General features: G+C 48.0%; 1 protein-coding gene across 1 annotated transcript in view; it reads left to right on the top strand.

Annotated features, from left to right (window-relative positions):
* Positions 1–463, top strand: part of MRPL39 (mitochondrial ribosomal protein L39) — a 258,260-nt gene extending 257,797 nt beyond the window's left edge. Inside the window, exon 10 of the mRNA XM_063956371.1 lies at positions 367–463. Coding sequence (XP_063812441.1) covers positions 367–414 — 48 coding nt within the window. The 3' untranslated portion in view covers positions 415–463. The remainder of the gene's footprint in view (positions 1–366) is intronic.
* The last annotated feature ends 14,650 nt before the right edge of the window (positions 464–15,113 follow it).

Genomic DNA, 15,113 nt, shown 5'->3' with positions numbered 1-15,113 from the left:
ATTGCAAAGCCAGTGATTTATAGATGATTGCAGCTGTGGGCAATGTGATTTCTCTGAGGCTTCACAAATGCCCTAGATATTATAAGAGGCTGCATGTGGTACTGAAGAAAACTGTATTTTTAATTTAAAGAGAGAATATTTAGAGACTTGTTGGACCAATAAACATTATTAGATCATAATTGTGGCATTTATAACGTTGCCATGTATACTGGTTTCTGTTGCCTTTAGATAACTATCATCCCCTTGTGTCCTCTTCACCCCTGTACAAATTCTTTGGCACAGGGTTTGATCATATCTTACAGCGTGAATGTATAATTACAGCATTATCCTATCCGTATGTTTACAATTATATTTTCTTTCCCACAGGTCACAGAGAAGGAAACGAAAGAGCCAGAATCAGAACCTTCTGCATAATTCTCTTCCATTTTTTTTTAAAATTCAAAATAAACTGTTTTTCACTTTATTTGTATGGTTATGGCGTGTTATATTATCCTCCGTGAGCTTACCCATCTTTTCATGTCATAGAATTAGGTGTTTGCTTGATCATTGGTTATTGCAATCAGAATGGTTAGGGGTAACGGTCAGTGGGAGAGATGGATCAAACCGTGGAGAGAGATGAAGTACCAGCCAGTCTATTCTGTAATTTTGCAAGCCGTGTTTGAGAAATGACAGGAGACGATTGGTTATTACTTTATCTCTCTCCACTTTATCTTTCTTCCCCCAATATGAGCTGCCAAACTAAACTACTGTCCTCTTGTTCAGTTGTAACTGGAGGTGACTTGAGACCAGGATAATATCCTCTCTTGTTCTTTTTAGTACCACACATGGCAGGTAAGCGGCAACCTCTTGGAATGCAGTGCTGGGTACACACTAAACGATGTGTGTACTCAGTGATGGCACAATGGCGCAATATATCGCTACCTGCCGCATTTACCTGGGTCATTCCATTGGGCATATAACCAGCGCGAGTGTGCGATTTGCAGGTACACACTGAGCGATGTAGCCGATGTATGGTTCCAATACGCGTTGGAATAATATATTGTTTAATTAATCGCCTAGTGGGTACTCGGGGAGGAAAAGGATTAAATTTGCGCAATGGCCACTTTGCAACCAGAACCATTGCAGACTTTGCCTTACACCCCATAGCAGTGTGTAGCAAAATTGGCGGCTGTCCTCTTAACATTACAGAAGAGTAACTGCAGTGGTCATTTTTACATGAATGCAATCAAGCTTAATAATCGAAACAGTTACAGTTGCCGTAGACGCCAAGGAACGCATCCCCAAACTTACAATTTGTAATCAGACTGAGAATATACATTACTGTTACTCTGTAAGATGAGTCAGAAATCATATAGCGTAAAATAAGGCCCTTAAATGCTGTTGACCAGATCCTCCGCTATTCACTGTACCTGCCTGTTCTTGTTCTGACCAGTCTATACACACCATTCAGGCCTGAAGAAAGCCGCTCCAGCAGCAGCGTCCGTGTCTGGGTCTTTTTGGTGGTCGAGCGACTTTATGCAAGTTCTGCTACATAGCCTTCCCCATGTCTGACTGCGAGGACTGAGACACCCACTCGCGCCTTTAGACGCCAACTATGGCCGCACTGTGGAAACTTCCCCCAGATCTGTGGCAGGTGCAGATTTGCCGTCGGAGTATGACCTCCAGTGTGTGCGATGAAGAGTCTACGCCCGTGACACATTCAGCAACAGGTGTGGTTCATTAGTCGACATGAGTTAGGTCATGCTTGGTTGACATGCATTAGGTCGACATGGTTATTAGGTCAACATGTGCTATGACGACATTGAAGAGGTCGACATGAGTTTTTTTTTTATACTTTTTTTGGTGTCGTTTTCTTCTTGTCTTTCTTCTTCACGGGGAACCCAAATTAGTGCACAGTGTCCCCTCGCATGGCTTGCTTCGCTCACCATGCTTCGGGCAAGGTGCGTTGTTCCGCTGTGCTCGGCACAGTTACCGTTCCTAAATGTAGTCCACGTAGATCGTTAAGTATGAAAAAGGTCAAAAAAAAAAAATTTGTGAAAAACTCACGTCGACCCTTTTCCATGTCGACCTAATGACCGCCATCCCAGCGACACTACCATAACATGACCCTTTGACCATCTGAATAGCCACCGCCTAACCCATTTCCAGTACCTTTCTGATACCATGCATTTTATTGGTAACTGCACCTCTGTGTGTAATCATGGTGTAACGCACGTGCCATGTGAGTTTATAGGGCATTTGCAAATGCGCAGTAGCAAATTTTTGCTCGACTCCATGAATATTGGCATTAAGTGTTGTCCAGAATCAGGCCAGTAGGTGGAAAAGTACAATGGGACTAATTGTGTCATTGGTGCTATATTAAGGGGGGAATTCAGTTGACGAGTGGAAAGTTTTAGAAGTTGTGTTCCCGTGCGTCATAAAATGGCATAGTACTAAAAGTAGTGCAACGTGTTAACTTTACATTTTTAGACAAAATGCCCACCGAATCTTTCTGTATGCTAACCGGGGCTTTCAGGGCAGATTGTATGTCACGTGCACGTGTGTTTGCGTTGCGCAAAAGATGTAGTGATGGTCGTGATGATGTTGAAGATGATGGTCGTCCCGGAAGGCCTTACACATCAATAACAAAGTGGAAAACAATGGGGAAATTGTTCGAATTGACAAACTTTTTAGGCAAGTGGTTTTCATCACGAACTTAACATGAAAAAACAGGATTTTGATACCTACCGGTAAGTCCTTTTCTCTAACGTCCTAAGTGGATGCTGGGGACTCCGTAAGGACCATGGGGATTAGCGGCTCAGCAGGAGACTGGGCACAACTAAAGAAAGCTTTAGGACTACCTGGTGTGCACTGGCTCCTCCCACTAAGACCCTCCTCCAGACCTCAGTTAGATTCTTGTGCCCGGCTGAGCTGGATGCACACTAGGGGCTCTCCTGAGCTCCTAGAAAGAAAGTATATTTAGGTTTTTTATTTAACAGTGAGATCTGCTGGCAACAGACTCACTGCAGCGAGGGACTAAGGGGAGAAGAAGCGAACCTACCTAACAGGTGGTAGTTTGGGCTTCTTAGGCTACTGGACACCATTAGCTCCAGAGGGATCGACCGCAGGACCCGACCTTGGTGTTCGGTCCCGGAGCCGCGCCGCCGTCCCCCTTACAGAGCCAGAAGCAAGAAGAGGTCCGGAAAATCGGCGGCAGAAGACTTCAGTCTTCACCAAGGTAGCGCACAGCACTGCAGCTGTGCGCCATTGCTCCTCATGTACACCTCACACTCCAGTCACTGATGGGTGCAGGGCGCTGGGGGGGGGGCGCCCTGAGGGCAATATAAGACACCTTGGCTGGCAAATCATCACAATATATAGTCCCAGGGCTATATATGTGATAAATTACCCCTGCCAGAATCCATAAAAAAGCGGGAGAAAAATCCGCCGAAAAAGGGGCGGGGCTTCTCCCTCAGCACACTGGCGCCATTTTTTCTTCACAGTGCAGCTGAAAGACAGCTCCCCAGGCTCTCCCCTGTAGTTTTCAGGCTCAAAGGGTTAAAAAGAGAGGGGGGGCACTAAATTTAGGCGCAATATATGTATACAAGCAGCTATTGGGGGAAAAATCACTCAGTTATAGTGTTAATCCCTGCATTATATAGCGCTCTGGTGTGTGCTGGCATACTCTCTCTCTGTCTCCCCAAAGGACTTTGTGGGGTCCTGTCCTCAGTCAGAGCATTCCCTGTGTGTGTGCGGTGTGTCGGTACGGCTGTGTCGACATGTTGGATGAGGAAGGTTACGTGGAGGCGGAGCAGAGGCCGATAAATGGGATGTCGCCCCCTGTGGGGCCGACACCAGAGTGGATGGATAGGTGGAAGGTATTAACCGACAATGTCAACTCCTTACATAAAAGGCTGGATGACGTAGCAGCTGTGGGACAGCCGGCTTCTCAGCCCGCGCCTGCCCAGGCGTCTCAAAGGCCATCAGGGGCTCAAAAAACGCCCGTTACCTCAGATGGCAGACAGATGTCGACACGGAGTCTGACTCCAGTGTCGACGAGGTTGAGACATATACACAATCCACTAGGAACATCCGTTACATGATCTCGGCAATGAAAAATGTGTTACGCATTTCTGACATGAACCCAAGTACCACATAAAAGGGGTTTTCTTTTTGGGGAGAAAAAGCAGCCAGTGTTTTGTTCCCCCATCAGATGAATGAATGAAGTGTGTAAAGAAGCGTGGGTTTCCCCGATAAGAAACTGGTAATTTCTAAACAGTTACTGATGGCGTACCCTTTCCCGCCAGAGGATAGGTCACGCTGGGAGATATCCCCTAGGGTGGATAAGGCGCTCACACGTTTGTCAAAAAAGGTGGCACTGCCGTCTTAGGATACGGCCACCTTGAAGGAGCCTGCTGATAAAAAGCAGGAGGCTATCCTGAAGTCTGTATATACACACACTCAGGTTCTATACTGAGACCTGCAATTGCCTCAGCAAAATAGTGCTGCTGCAGCGTGGTCTGATACCCTGTCAGATGATATTAATACCCTAGACAGGGATAATATTTTGCTAACATAGAGCATTTTAAAGACGTCGTCTTATATAGGAAGGATGCACAGAGGGATATTTACCGGCTGGCATCCAGCATTAATGCAATGTCCATTCTGCCGGGAGGGTATTAGAAACCCGGCAGTGGACAGGTGATGCTGCCTTTAAAAGGCACATGGAGATTCTGCCTTATAAGGGTGAGGAATTGTTTGGATGGTCTCTGGGACCTCGTATCTACAGCAACAGCTGGGAAGAAAAATTTTTACCTCAGGTTTCCTCACAAAAGCCTAAGAAAGCACCGTATTTTCAGGTACAGTCCTTTCGGCTTCAGAAAAGCAAGCGGGTCAAAGGCGCTTCCTTTCTGCACAGAGACAAGGGAAGAAGGAAAAAGATGCACCAGACAGCCAGTTCCCAGGATCAAAAATCTTCCCTCGCTTCCTCTGAGTCCACCGCATGACGCTGGGGCTCCACAGGTGGAGACAGGTGCGGTGGGGGCGCGTCTCGGGAACTTCAGGGACCAGTGGGCTTGCCCACAGGTGGATCCCTGGGTTCTGCAAGTAGTATCACAGGGATACAGGCTGGAGTTCGAGGCGACTCCCCCTCGCCGTTACCTCACATCAGCCTTGCCTGCTGCCCTCGGAGAAAGGTAGTACTGGCGGCAATTCACAAGCTGTACTTCCAGCAGGTGAAATCAAGGTACCCCTCCTTCAACAAGGCCGGGGTTACTATTCCAAAATGTTGTGGTACCGAAACCAGACGGTTCGGTGAGACCCATTCTAAAATTGAAATCCTTGAACACTTATATACGAAGGTTCAAGTTCAAAATGGAATCGCTCAGGGCGATTATTGCAAGCCTGGAGAATTTCAGGGTATCACTGGACATCAAGGATGCTTACCTGCAGGTCCCTATTTACCCTCTTCACCAGGTGTACCTCAAAATTGTGGTACAGGATTGTCATTACCAATTCCAGATGTTGCCGTTGGTCTGTCCCCGGCACCGAGGGTATTTACCAAGGTAATGGCCGAAGTACTTATCCCGTACTTGGACGATCTCCTTATAAAGGCGAGGTCCAGGGAGCAGTTGTTCGTCGGAGTAGCACTATCTCGGGAAGTGCTACAACAGCACGGCTGGATTCTGAATATTCCAAAGTCGCAGCTGGTTCCTACGACACGTCTTCTGTTCCTGGGTATGGTTCTGGACACAGAACAGGATAAAAAGGGTTTCTCCGGGAGGAGATGTCCAAGGAGTTGGCGTCTCTAGACGGAGACCTCCTAATACAAATACAGGTGTCGGTGCATCAATGCACGCAAGCCTTGGGAAAGATGGTAGCTTCTTACGAAGGAATTCCATTCGCCAGGTCCCATGCAAGGATCTTCCAGTGGGATCTGTTGGACAAGTGGTCCGGGTCGCATCTTCAGATGCATCGGCGGATAACCCTGTCTCCAAGGGCCAGGGTGTCGCTGTGGTGGTGACTGCAGAGTGCTCATCTTCTAGGGGGCCGCAGATTCGGCATACAGGACTGGGTCCTGGTGACCACGGATGCCAGCCTTCAAGGCTGGGGGGCAGTCACACAGGGAAGAAACTTCCAAGGCCTATGAAAAGTCAGGAGACTTCCCTACACATAAATGTTCTGGAACTATGGGCCATTTTCAATGCCCTAAGTCAGGCTAGACCCCTGCTTCAACACCGGCCGGTGCTGATCCAGTCAGACAACATCACGGCGGTCGCTCAGGGAAACCGACAGGGCGGCACAAGAAGCAGGATGGCGATGGCAGAAGCCACAAGGATTCTCCGATGGGCGGAAAATCATGTGTTAGCACTGTCAGCAGTGTTCATTCCCGGAGTGGACAACTGAGAAGCAGACTTTCTCAGCAGACACGACCTCCACCCGGGAGAGTGGGGACTTCATCCAGAAGTCTTCCAAATGATTGTACACCGTTGGGAAAGGCCACAGGTGGACATGATGGCGTCCCGCCTCAACAAAAAGCTACAAAGATATTGCGCCAGGTCAAGGGACCCTCAAGCGATAGCTGTGGACGCTCTGGTAACACCGTGGGTGTACCAGTCGGTGTATGTGTTCCCTTCTCTGCCTCTCATACCCAGGGTAATGAGAATAATAAGAAGGAGAGGAGTAAGAACTATACTCATTGTTCCGGGTTGGCCAAGAAGAGCTTGGTACCCAGAACTCCAAGAAATGATCTCAGAGGACCCATGGCCTCTGCCGCTCAGACAGGACCTGCTGCAGCAGAGGGCCTGTCTGTTCCAAGACGTACCACGGCTGCGTTTGACGGCATGGCGGTTGAACGCCGGATCCTGAAGGAAAAGGGCATTCCGGAGGAAGTTATCCCTACGCTATTTAAAGCTAGGAAAGAAGTGAACGCAAGTCATTATCACCGCATATGGCGGAAATATGTTGCGTGCTGTGAGGCCAGTAAGGCCCCAAAGGAGGAATTTCAGCTAGGTCGATTTCTGCACTTCCTGCAAGTCAGAGGTGACTATGGGCCTAAAATTGGGTTCCATTAAGGTCCAGATTTCGGCTCTATCGATTTTCTTCCAAAATAGAACTGGCTTCACTGCCTGAAGTTCAGACTATTGTTAAGGGAGTGCTGCATAGTCAGCCCCCGTTTGTGTCTCCAGTGGCACCGTGGGATCTCAACGTAGTGTTGGATTTCCTGAAGTCGCATTGAGTTGAGCCACTTAAATCCGTGGAGCTACAATACCTCACGTGGAAAGTGGTCATGCTGTGGGCCTTGGCGTCGGCCAGGCGTGTATCAGAATTGGCGGCTTTGTCATGCAAAAGCCCTTATCTGTATTTTATATGGATAAGGCGGAATTGAGGACTCGTTCCCAATTCCTTCCTAAGGTGGTATCAGTTTTTCATGTGAACCAACCTATTGTGGTGCCTGCGGCTACTTGGGACTTGGAGGATTCCAAGTTTCTGGACGTAGTCAGGGCCCTGAAAAGTATATGTTTCCAGGACGGCTGGAGTCAGGAAAACTGACTCGCTATTTATCCTGTATGCACCCAACAAGCTGGGTGCTCCTGCTTCTAAGCAGACTATTGCTCGCTGGATCTGTAGCACGATTCAACTTGCACATTCTGCGGCTGGACTGCCGCACCCTAAATCTGTAAAAGCCCATTCCACGAGGAAAGTGGGCTCTTCTTGGGCGGCTGCCCGAGGGGTCTCGGCTTTACAAATTTGCCGAGCTGTTACTTAGTCGGGGTCAAACAATCTTGCAAGAGTCTACAAGTTTGATACCCTGGCTGAGGAGGACCTAGAGTTTGCTCATTCGGTGCTGCAGAGTCATCCGCACTCTCCCGCCCGTTTGGGAGCTTTGGTATAATCCCCATGGTCCTTACGGAGTCCCCAGCATCCACTTAGGACGTTAGAGAAAATAAGATTTTACTCACCGGTAAATCTATTTCTCGTAGTCCGTAGTGGATGCTGGGCGCCCATCCCAAGTGCGGATTGTCTGCAATACTTGTATATAGTTATTGCCTAACTAAAGGGTTATTGTTGAGCCATCTGTTGAGAGGCTCAGTTGTTATCATACTGTTAACTGGGTATAGTATCACGAGTTATACGGTGTGATTGGTGTGGCTGGTATGAGTCTTACCCGGGATTCAAAATACTTCCTTATTGTGTCAGCTCTTCCGGGCACAGTATCCTAACTGAGGTCTGGAGGAGGGTCTTAGTGGGAGGAGCCAGTGCACACCAGGTAGTCCTAAAGCTTTCTTTAGTTGTGCCCAGTCTCCTGCGGAGCCGCTAATCCCCATGGTCCTTACGGAGTCCCCAGCATCCACTACGGACTACGAGAAATAGATTTACCGGTGAGTAAAATCTTATTTTCTCCTAGTCCGTAGAGGATGCTGGGGTCCACTTCATGACCATGGGGTATAGATGGTTCCGCAGGAGCCATGGGCACTTTAAGACTTGTCAAGGGTGTGAACTGGCTCCTCTCTCTATGCCCCGCCTCCAGACCTCAGTTATAGGAACTGTGCCCAGGGAGACGGACATTTCGAGGAAAGGATTTACTTTAATACTAATAGTGAGATACATACCAGCTCACACCTCAACCATGCCGCACAACATGGCATTCAACATAACACACGCCAACAGGCATGAACCAATTACAGCAAACATGCTGAAACTAATAAAACACAACATGTGTAACTCTAATAAACAAAATTGCAGGTAAAGTACGCACTGGGACGGGCGCCCAGCATCCTCTACGGACTAGGAGAAAAGGATTTACCGGTAGGTATCAAAATCCAGTTTTCTCATACGTCCTAGAGGATGCTGGGGTCCACTTCATGACCATGGGGTTTATACCAAAGCTCTAGTACGGGCGGGAGAGTGCGGATGACCCTGCAGCACCGATTGACCAAACTTGAGGTCTTCGTCGGCCAAGGTGTCAAACTTGTAGAATGTAGCAAATGTGTTTGACCCCGACCAAGTAGCTGCTCGGCAAAGTTGCAATGCCGAGACCCCCCGGGCAGCCGCCCAGGATGAGCCCACCTTCCTAGTGGAATGGGCCTTCACCGATGTCGGTAACGGCAATCCAGCCATAGTATGAGCGTGCTGAATCATACTTCTGATCCAACGCGCAATAGTCTGCTTGGAAGCAGGACACCCAATCTTGTTCGGAGCATACAGGACAAACAAAGACTCTGTTTTCCATATTCCAGCTGTTCTAGCGACATAAATCTTCAAAGCTCTAACCACATCTAGAGACTTTGACTCCGTGAACGTGTCAGTAACTACTGGCACCACAATAGGTTGGTTTATGTGGAAAGATGAAACCACCTTTGGAAGGAAATGTTGACGAGTTCTCAACTCTGCCCTATCTTCATGGAAGATCAGGTAAGGGCTCTTGTGAGACAAGGCCCCCAACTCAGACACCCGCCGTGCGGATGCCAATGCCAAAAGCATCACCACTTTCCAAGTGAGAAACTTCAACTCTATCTCTTGTAGAGGCTCAAACCAATCCGATTGAAGAAACTGCAACACCACATTAAGGTCCCATGGTGCCACTGGAGGCACAAATGGAGGCTGGATGTGCAGAACCCCTTTCACGAAGGTCTGAACCTCTGGAAGAGAGGCCAATTGTTTTTGGAAGAACACTGACAAGGCCGAAATCTGGACCTTGATTGACCCCAATCGGAGGCCCGCCTCCACACCAGCCTGCAGAAAATGGAGAAAACGTCCCAACTGAAACTCTTCCATAGGAGCCTTCTTGGATTCACACCAAGACACACATTTTCTCCAAATACGGTGGTAATGTTTCGACGTTACTCCTTTCCTGGCCTGAATAAGGGTGGGGATGACTTCCTTGGGAATACCCTTACGGGCTAGGATCCGGCGCTCAACAGCCATGCCGTCAAACGTAGCCGCGGTAAGTCTTGATACACGCACGGCCCCTGCTGCAGCAGGTCCTCGCGAAGAGGAAGAGGCCGAGGATCTTCTATGAGCAACTCCTGAAGATCTGGTTACCAAGCCCTCCTTAGCCAGTCTGGGACAATGAAGATTGCTCGAACTCTTGTTCTCCTTATGATCCTGAGCACCTTTGGGATCAGTGGAAGTGGAGGGAAGGCATACACCGACCGGAACACCCACTGGGCCACTAGCGCATCCACTGCTATTGCTTGAGGGTCTCTCGACCTGGAACAATATTTCTGAAGCTTCTTGTTGAGACGAGATGCCATCATGTCTACTTGAGGAACTCCCCAAAGACTTGTCACCTCTGCGAAGACTTCTTGGTGGAGGCCCCACTCTCCTGGATGGAGATCGTGTCTGCTTCCCAGTTGTCTGCTCCCGGAATGAAAATTACCAACAGAGCCTTTACATGTCTTTCCGCTCAGAGGAGGATCTTCGTCACCTCTGCCATTGCCGCTCTGCTTTTCGTTCTTTGCCCTGCCTGTTTATGTACACGACTGCTGTTACATTGTCCGACTGGATCTGCACGGAATGATCTTGAAGAAGATGTACCGCTTGTTGAAGGCCGTTGTAAATGGCTCTCAATTCCAGCACGTTTATGTGAAGGTAGGCTTCCTGACTTGACCATTTTCCTTGGAAGCTTTCCCACTGAGTGACAGCTCCCCAGCCTCGGAGACTTGCATCCGTGGTTACCAGGACCCAGTCCTGAATCCCGAACCTGCGTCCCTCTAGTAGGTGAGAACTGTGTAGCCATCACAGGAGCGAAATCCTGGCTTTTGACGGCAGGATTATCTTCCGGTGCATGTGTAGGTGGGATCCCAACCACTTGTCCAACAGGTCCCACTGGAATACCCTGGCATGGAACCTGCCAAACTGTATGGCCTCGTAGGCCGCCACCATCTTCCCCAACAACCGAATGCACTGATGAATCGACACACTCGATGGTTTCAATATCTGTTTTACCATTTTCTGGATTTCCAGAGCCTTTTCCACCGGAAGAAATACTCTCTGAACTTCTGTGTCCAGAATCATCCCGAGAAAAGACAATCTTGTCGTCGGTTCCAACTGTGACTTTGGAAAATTTATGATCCATCCGTGTTGTTGGAGTGTTGACAGGGAGAGTGTAATGTTTTGTAACAACTGCTCCCTGGATCTCGCCTTTATCAGGAGATCGTCTAGATAAGGAATTATATTGACTCCTTTTTGACGCAGGAGAACCATCATCTTCGCCATCACCTTGGTGAGTACCCTCGGCCCGTGGAGAGACCGAAAAGTAACGTCTAGAATTGGTAATGGCAATCCTGATCCGCGAATCTCAGATAAGCCTGGTGAGGAGGATAAATGGGAACATGCAGGTAAGCATCTTTTATGTCTACAGACACCATGTAGTCCCCCTCCTCCAGACTGGAAATCACTGCCCTCAGTGATTCCATTTTGAACTTGAATCGTTTCAAGTAGAGATTCAGATTTTTCAGGTTTAGGATCGGTCTGACCGAGCCGTCCGGCTTCGGAACTACAAAAAGGCTTTAATAAAACCCCTCCCCTTGTTGTGACAAAGGTACCAGGAATATGACCTGATCCTGACATAATTTTTGGATTGCCGCTGTTACTGCTTTCCTTTCTGGAAGAGAAGCTGGGAAGGTCGATTTGAAAAATCGGCATGGGGGAACGTCTTGAAACTCCAGCTTGTATCCCTAGGACATTATTTGCAACACCCAGGGATCCAGGCCAGACGGAATCCAACCTTGGCTGAACAGTTTGAGACATGCCCCCACCCGAGCGGCCTCACGCAAAGGAGCCTTAGCGTTATGCTGAAGATTTGGCAGAAGTAGGGGTAGACTTCTGCTCCTGAGAACCTGAAGCTGCTGTGGACTTCTTTCCCCTACCCGCAAAAAAGGGGGAACCCCTCGCTTTTTTGTATTTATTGGGCCGAAAGGACTGCATGTGCGGGTGATATGTCTTTTTTGCCGGTGCAGGCGCAGAGGGCAAAATTGTCGACTTACCTGCGGTAGCCGCCGAGACAAACGCATCTAGTCCATCGCCAAATAAGGCCTCACCTTTATATGGGAGAGCCTCCATATTTCTTTTGGAATCTGCATCTGCGTTCCACTGGCGAATCCACAACGCCCGCCGAGCCGATACTGCCATGGTAGCAGCTTGTGAACTCAAGAGTCCAATATCTTTCATCGCTTCTAGCATGTATGTGGCAGCGTCTTTGATATTCCCTAACTTAAGGAGTATCTCATCTTTATCAATCGTGTCAATTTCTGATGACACGCTTTCTGACCATTTTTCAATAGCGCGACTCACCCACGCGCAAGCAATTGTGGGCCTGAGCAGCGTACCATTGGCAACATAACTGGATTTCAATGTAGTTTCTATCTTTCGGTCTGCCGGCTCTTTTAGTGAAGCCGTGCCAGGTGCAGGGAGAATTACCTTCTTTGTCAACCTGGACAGTGCACTGTCTAACACAGGGGGTGACTCCCATTTTTTTCTGTCCTCCACCGGGAAAGGATAAGCTATCTGAATTCTCTTGGGAATACGAAATTTATTTTCGGGATTCACCCACATCCCTTCAAAGAGTGTATTAAGCTTGTGGGAAGGAGGGAAAGTGACCTTAGATTTCTTTTCTTTATAGAAATAAGCTTTCTCCTGAGGCACAGGAGTGGCTTCCGTGACTTCCAGAACTTCCCTTATAGCCACAATCATATATTGTATATTTTTTGACAATTTATGATCTATTTCTCTGGAGTCACTATCGTCGACACAAGAATCAGTGTCCGTGTCGGTATCAGTATTCACAATATTCGCAAATGGTCTCTTATGTGACCCAAAGGGGTCGCCTTCGGATGGAAGAACAGAGCCCCGAAAAATCACATCCTCCACAGATTTTCTCCAGCACTCAGCATGAGATTCAGACTTATCTAATCGCCAATTGATATGATGCATACTATCACGTATTTCTTTCATCCATGCAGGCTCTTGGTGTGCCGGCAGCGCCATCACATTACACTTCTGTGTCCCTAAAATGGTTTCCTCCAGGGAGGAACTCCCTGCCTCTGACATGTCTTACACACATGTACAACACACATACAGAAACACTGGGACTTATAGGGGATAGACCCACAGTAAAATCTGTCAGAGGGACACCGTTTAGGAGCAGCCAGTTCACAACCCCAGCGCCAGTATCTAATGCCTGTGAACACAGAATGCCCACTGACATGCACACTTGTAAAGCACCAAATTCGCTTGTGGCCCCCATGTTTTGCAGCCTGATACTTGTAGTCAGAAGTGAAGGAGGACCAGCGATGTCTCTGCAGCCTGAGGAGAGAGAAAATGGCACTGAGCAGTGTGCTGGCTGCCTGAGGAAGAAGATCCGCCCTTTTTACCTCAGAAACTTTTCATAATATTTATACTGGCGGGGGTAGGGCTGTGCCTGGGCATCTTATGCCCCCTTTTTGCCAGTTTATAGAGGTATTTTTGCTGCCCAGGGCGCCCCTCCCCCACGCCCTGCACCCTGCAGTGCCCGGTGTGTGGGCAGCAATGGCGCGCTGCGCTCCCGCCAGCCGCGCTGTACCTCAGCAGTCACTTTTCTTGATAGAAGATCTATCTTCTACTCACCTGACTTCTGGCTCTGTGAGGGGGGTGACGGCGTGCTGTGGGAGTGAGCATCTAGACACGGCTAGCGTTCAGTACCCTTCAGGAGCTAATGGTGTCCTGCCAGCCAGAAGCAGAGCCATGAAACTCTTCAGGAAGTTGGTACCTACTTCTGCCCCCTCAGTCCCACGAAGCAGGGAGACTGTTGCCAGCAGTTCTCCCTGAAAATAAAAAATCTAACATAAGTCTTTTCAGAGAATCTCAGTAGAGCTCCCCTAAAGTGCATCCAGTCTGCCTGGGCACATTTCTAAAACTGAGGTCTGGAGGAGGGGCATAGAGGGAGGAGCCAGTTCACACCCTTGAAAAGTCTTAAAGTGCCCATGGCTCCTGCGGAACCGTCTATGCCCCATGGTCATGAAGTGGACCCCAGCATCCTGTAGGACGTATGAGAAATGTTTGTTCTAAGATGGTTCCAAGGCTTCTCACTGCCGAGCAGAAAGAAAATAGAAAGCCAGTTTGTGCGGACATTTTGGAACAAATTCAAGCAGATTTTGTATTTTTTAGATAGTTATTACCTGTGATGAAACATGATTCTTTCAGTACGATTCTGAGACATAACGCCAGTCCATGCACTGGAAAACACCATCATCACCAAGAATGAAGAAAGAACATCAGAGCAAATCCAAATTCAGAGCCATGTTAATTGTTTTCTTTGATGTCAAGTGTGTTATTTTGGCAGACTGGGTTCCAGAAGGCGCAGCAGTGAATCAACATTACCACAAAAATGTGCTAGAATCTTTGCTGGAAAGAATCAGAAGAAAGAGGCCAAAGTTCTGGAAAAAATGGTTTATCCTCTATCAGGGCAATGCACTAGCCCACACAGCTCTTTCCGTGAAGCAGTTTTTGGCCGAGTAACAGATTGCAGTGCTAGTATAACCTCCGTACTCTCCAAACCTAGCACAGTGTGGCGTCTTACTTTTCCCTAAAGTCAAATCTGTCCTCAAAGGAATTCATTTTACATCAGTTACTGAAGTAAAGAAGAAAACCACAGAGCTCTTGAGACAGCTGACAGATAATGAGCTACAGCACGGCTTTGGCCAATAGAAAATAAGAATGCAGCAGCGTGTGATTACAGGAGAGTACATAGAAGGGAAAAGGAGTTAAAATGTACTTAATATTATAAATCATCCTTGAGTTCTTCCTAGACGTATTATACTAATAAAACTGAAGACCAGAAAATATCTGAAGTAAAAAATATTAATTTTATTATTTAAGTATTTCATGGTTTATGTTTTGTTTATGTTGTCATCTATGGCTACTGCACATTTAAGTTGATTAGCCCAGCACTGCACAGATGTGCCTGGACAGACTGTTCAGGAATCCCTGCACTAAGGTGCATGCTCCTATTATTCTCATTCTCTGTTGATACCTGTGTGTCCCTACTTTTGAAAGCAGCGAGTGCATGGAGGCCGCTTTTCCTGCTTTGAAGCATTCTATTCTAATCAATGGAGTGCTTAAAAACCCCTTCAACGCACTTCAAAGAGAACAGA

The sequence above is a fragment of the Pseudophryne corroboree genome, chromosome 2 (genome assembly GCF_028390025.1).
Source record: "Pseudophryne corroboree isolate aPseCor3 chromosome 2, aPseCor3.hap2, whole genome shotgun sequence".
Classification (NCBI taxonomy): domain Eukaryota; kingdom Metazoa; phylum Chordata; class Amphibia; order Anura; family Myobatrachidae; genus Pseudophryne; species Pseudophryne corroboree.
The sequence above is the reverse complement of the archived record's forward strand: the minus strand, read 5'-3'. Positions and strand labels throughout refer to the sequence as shown.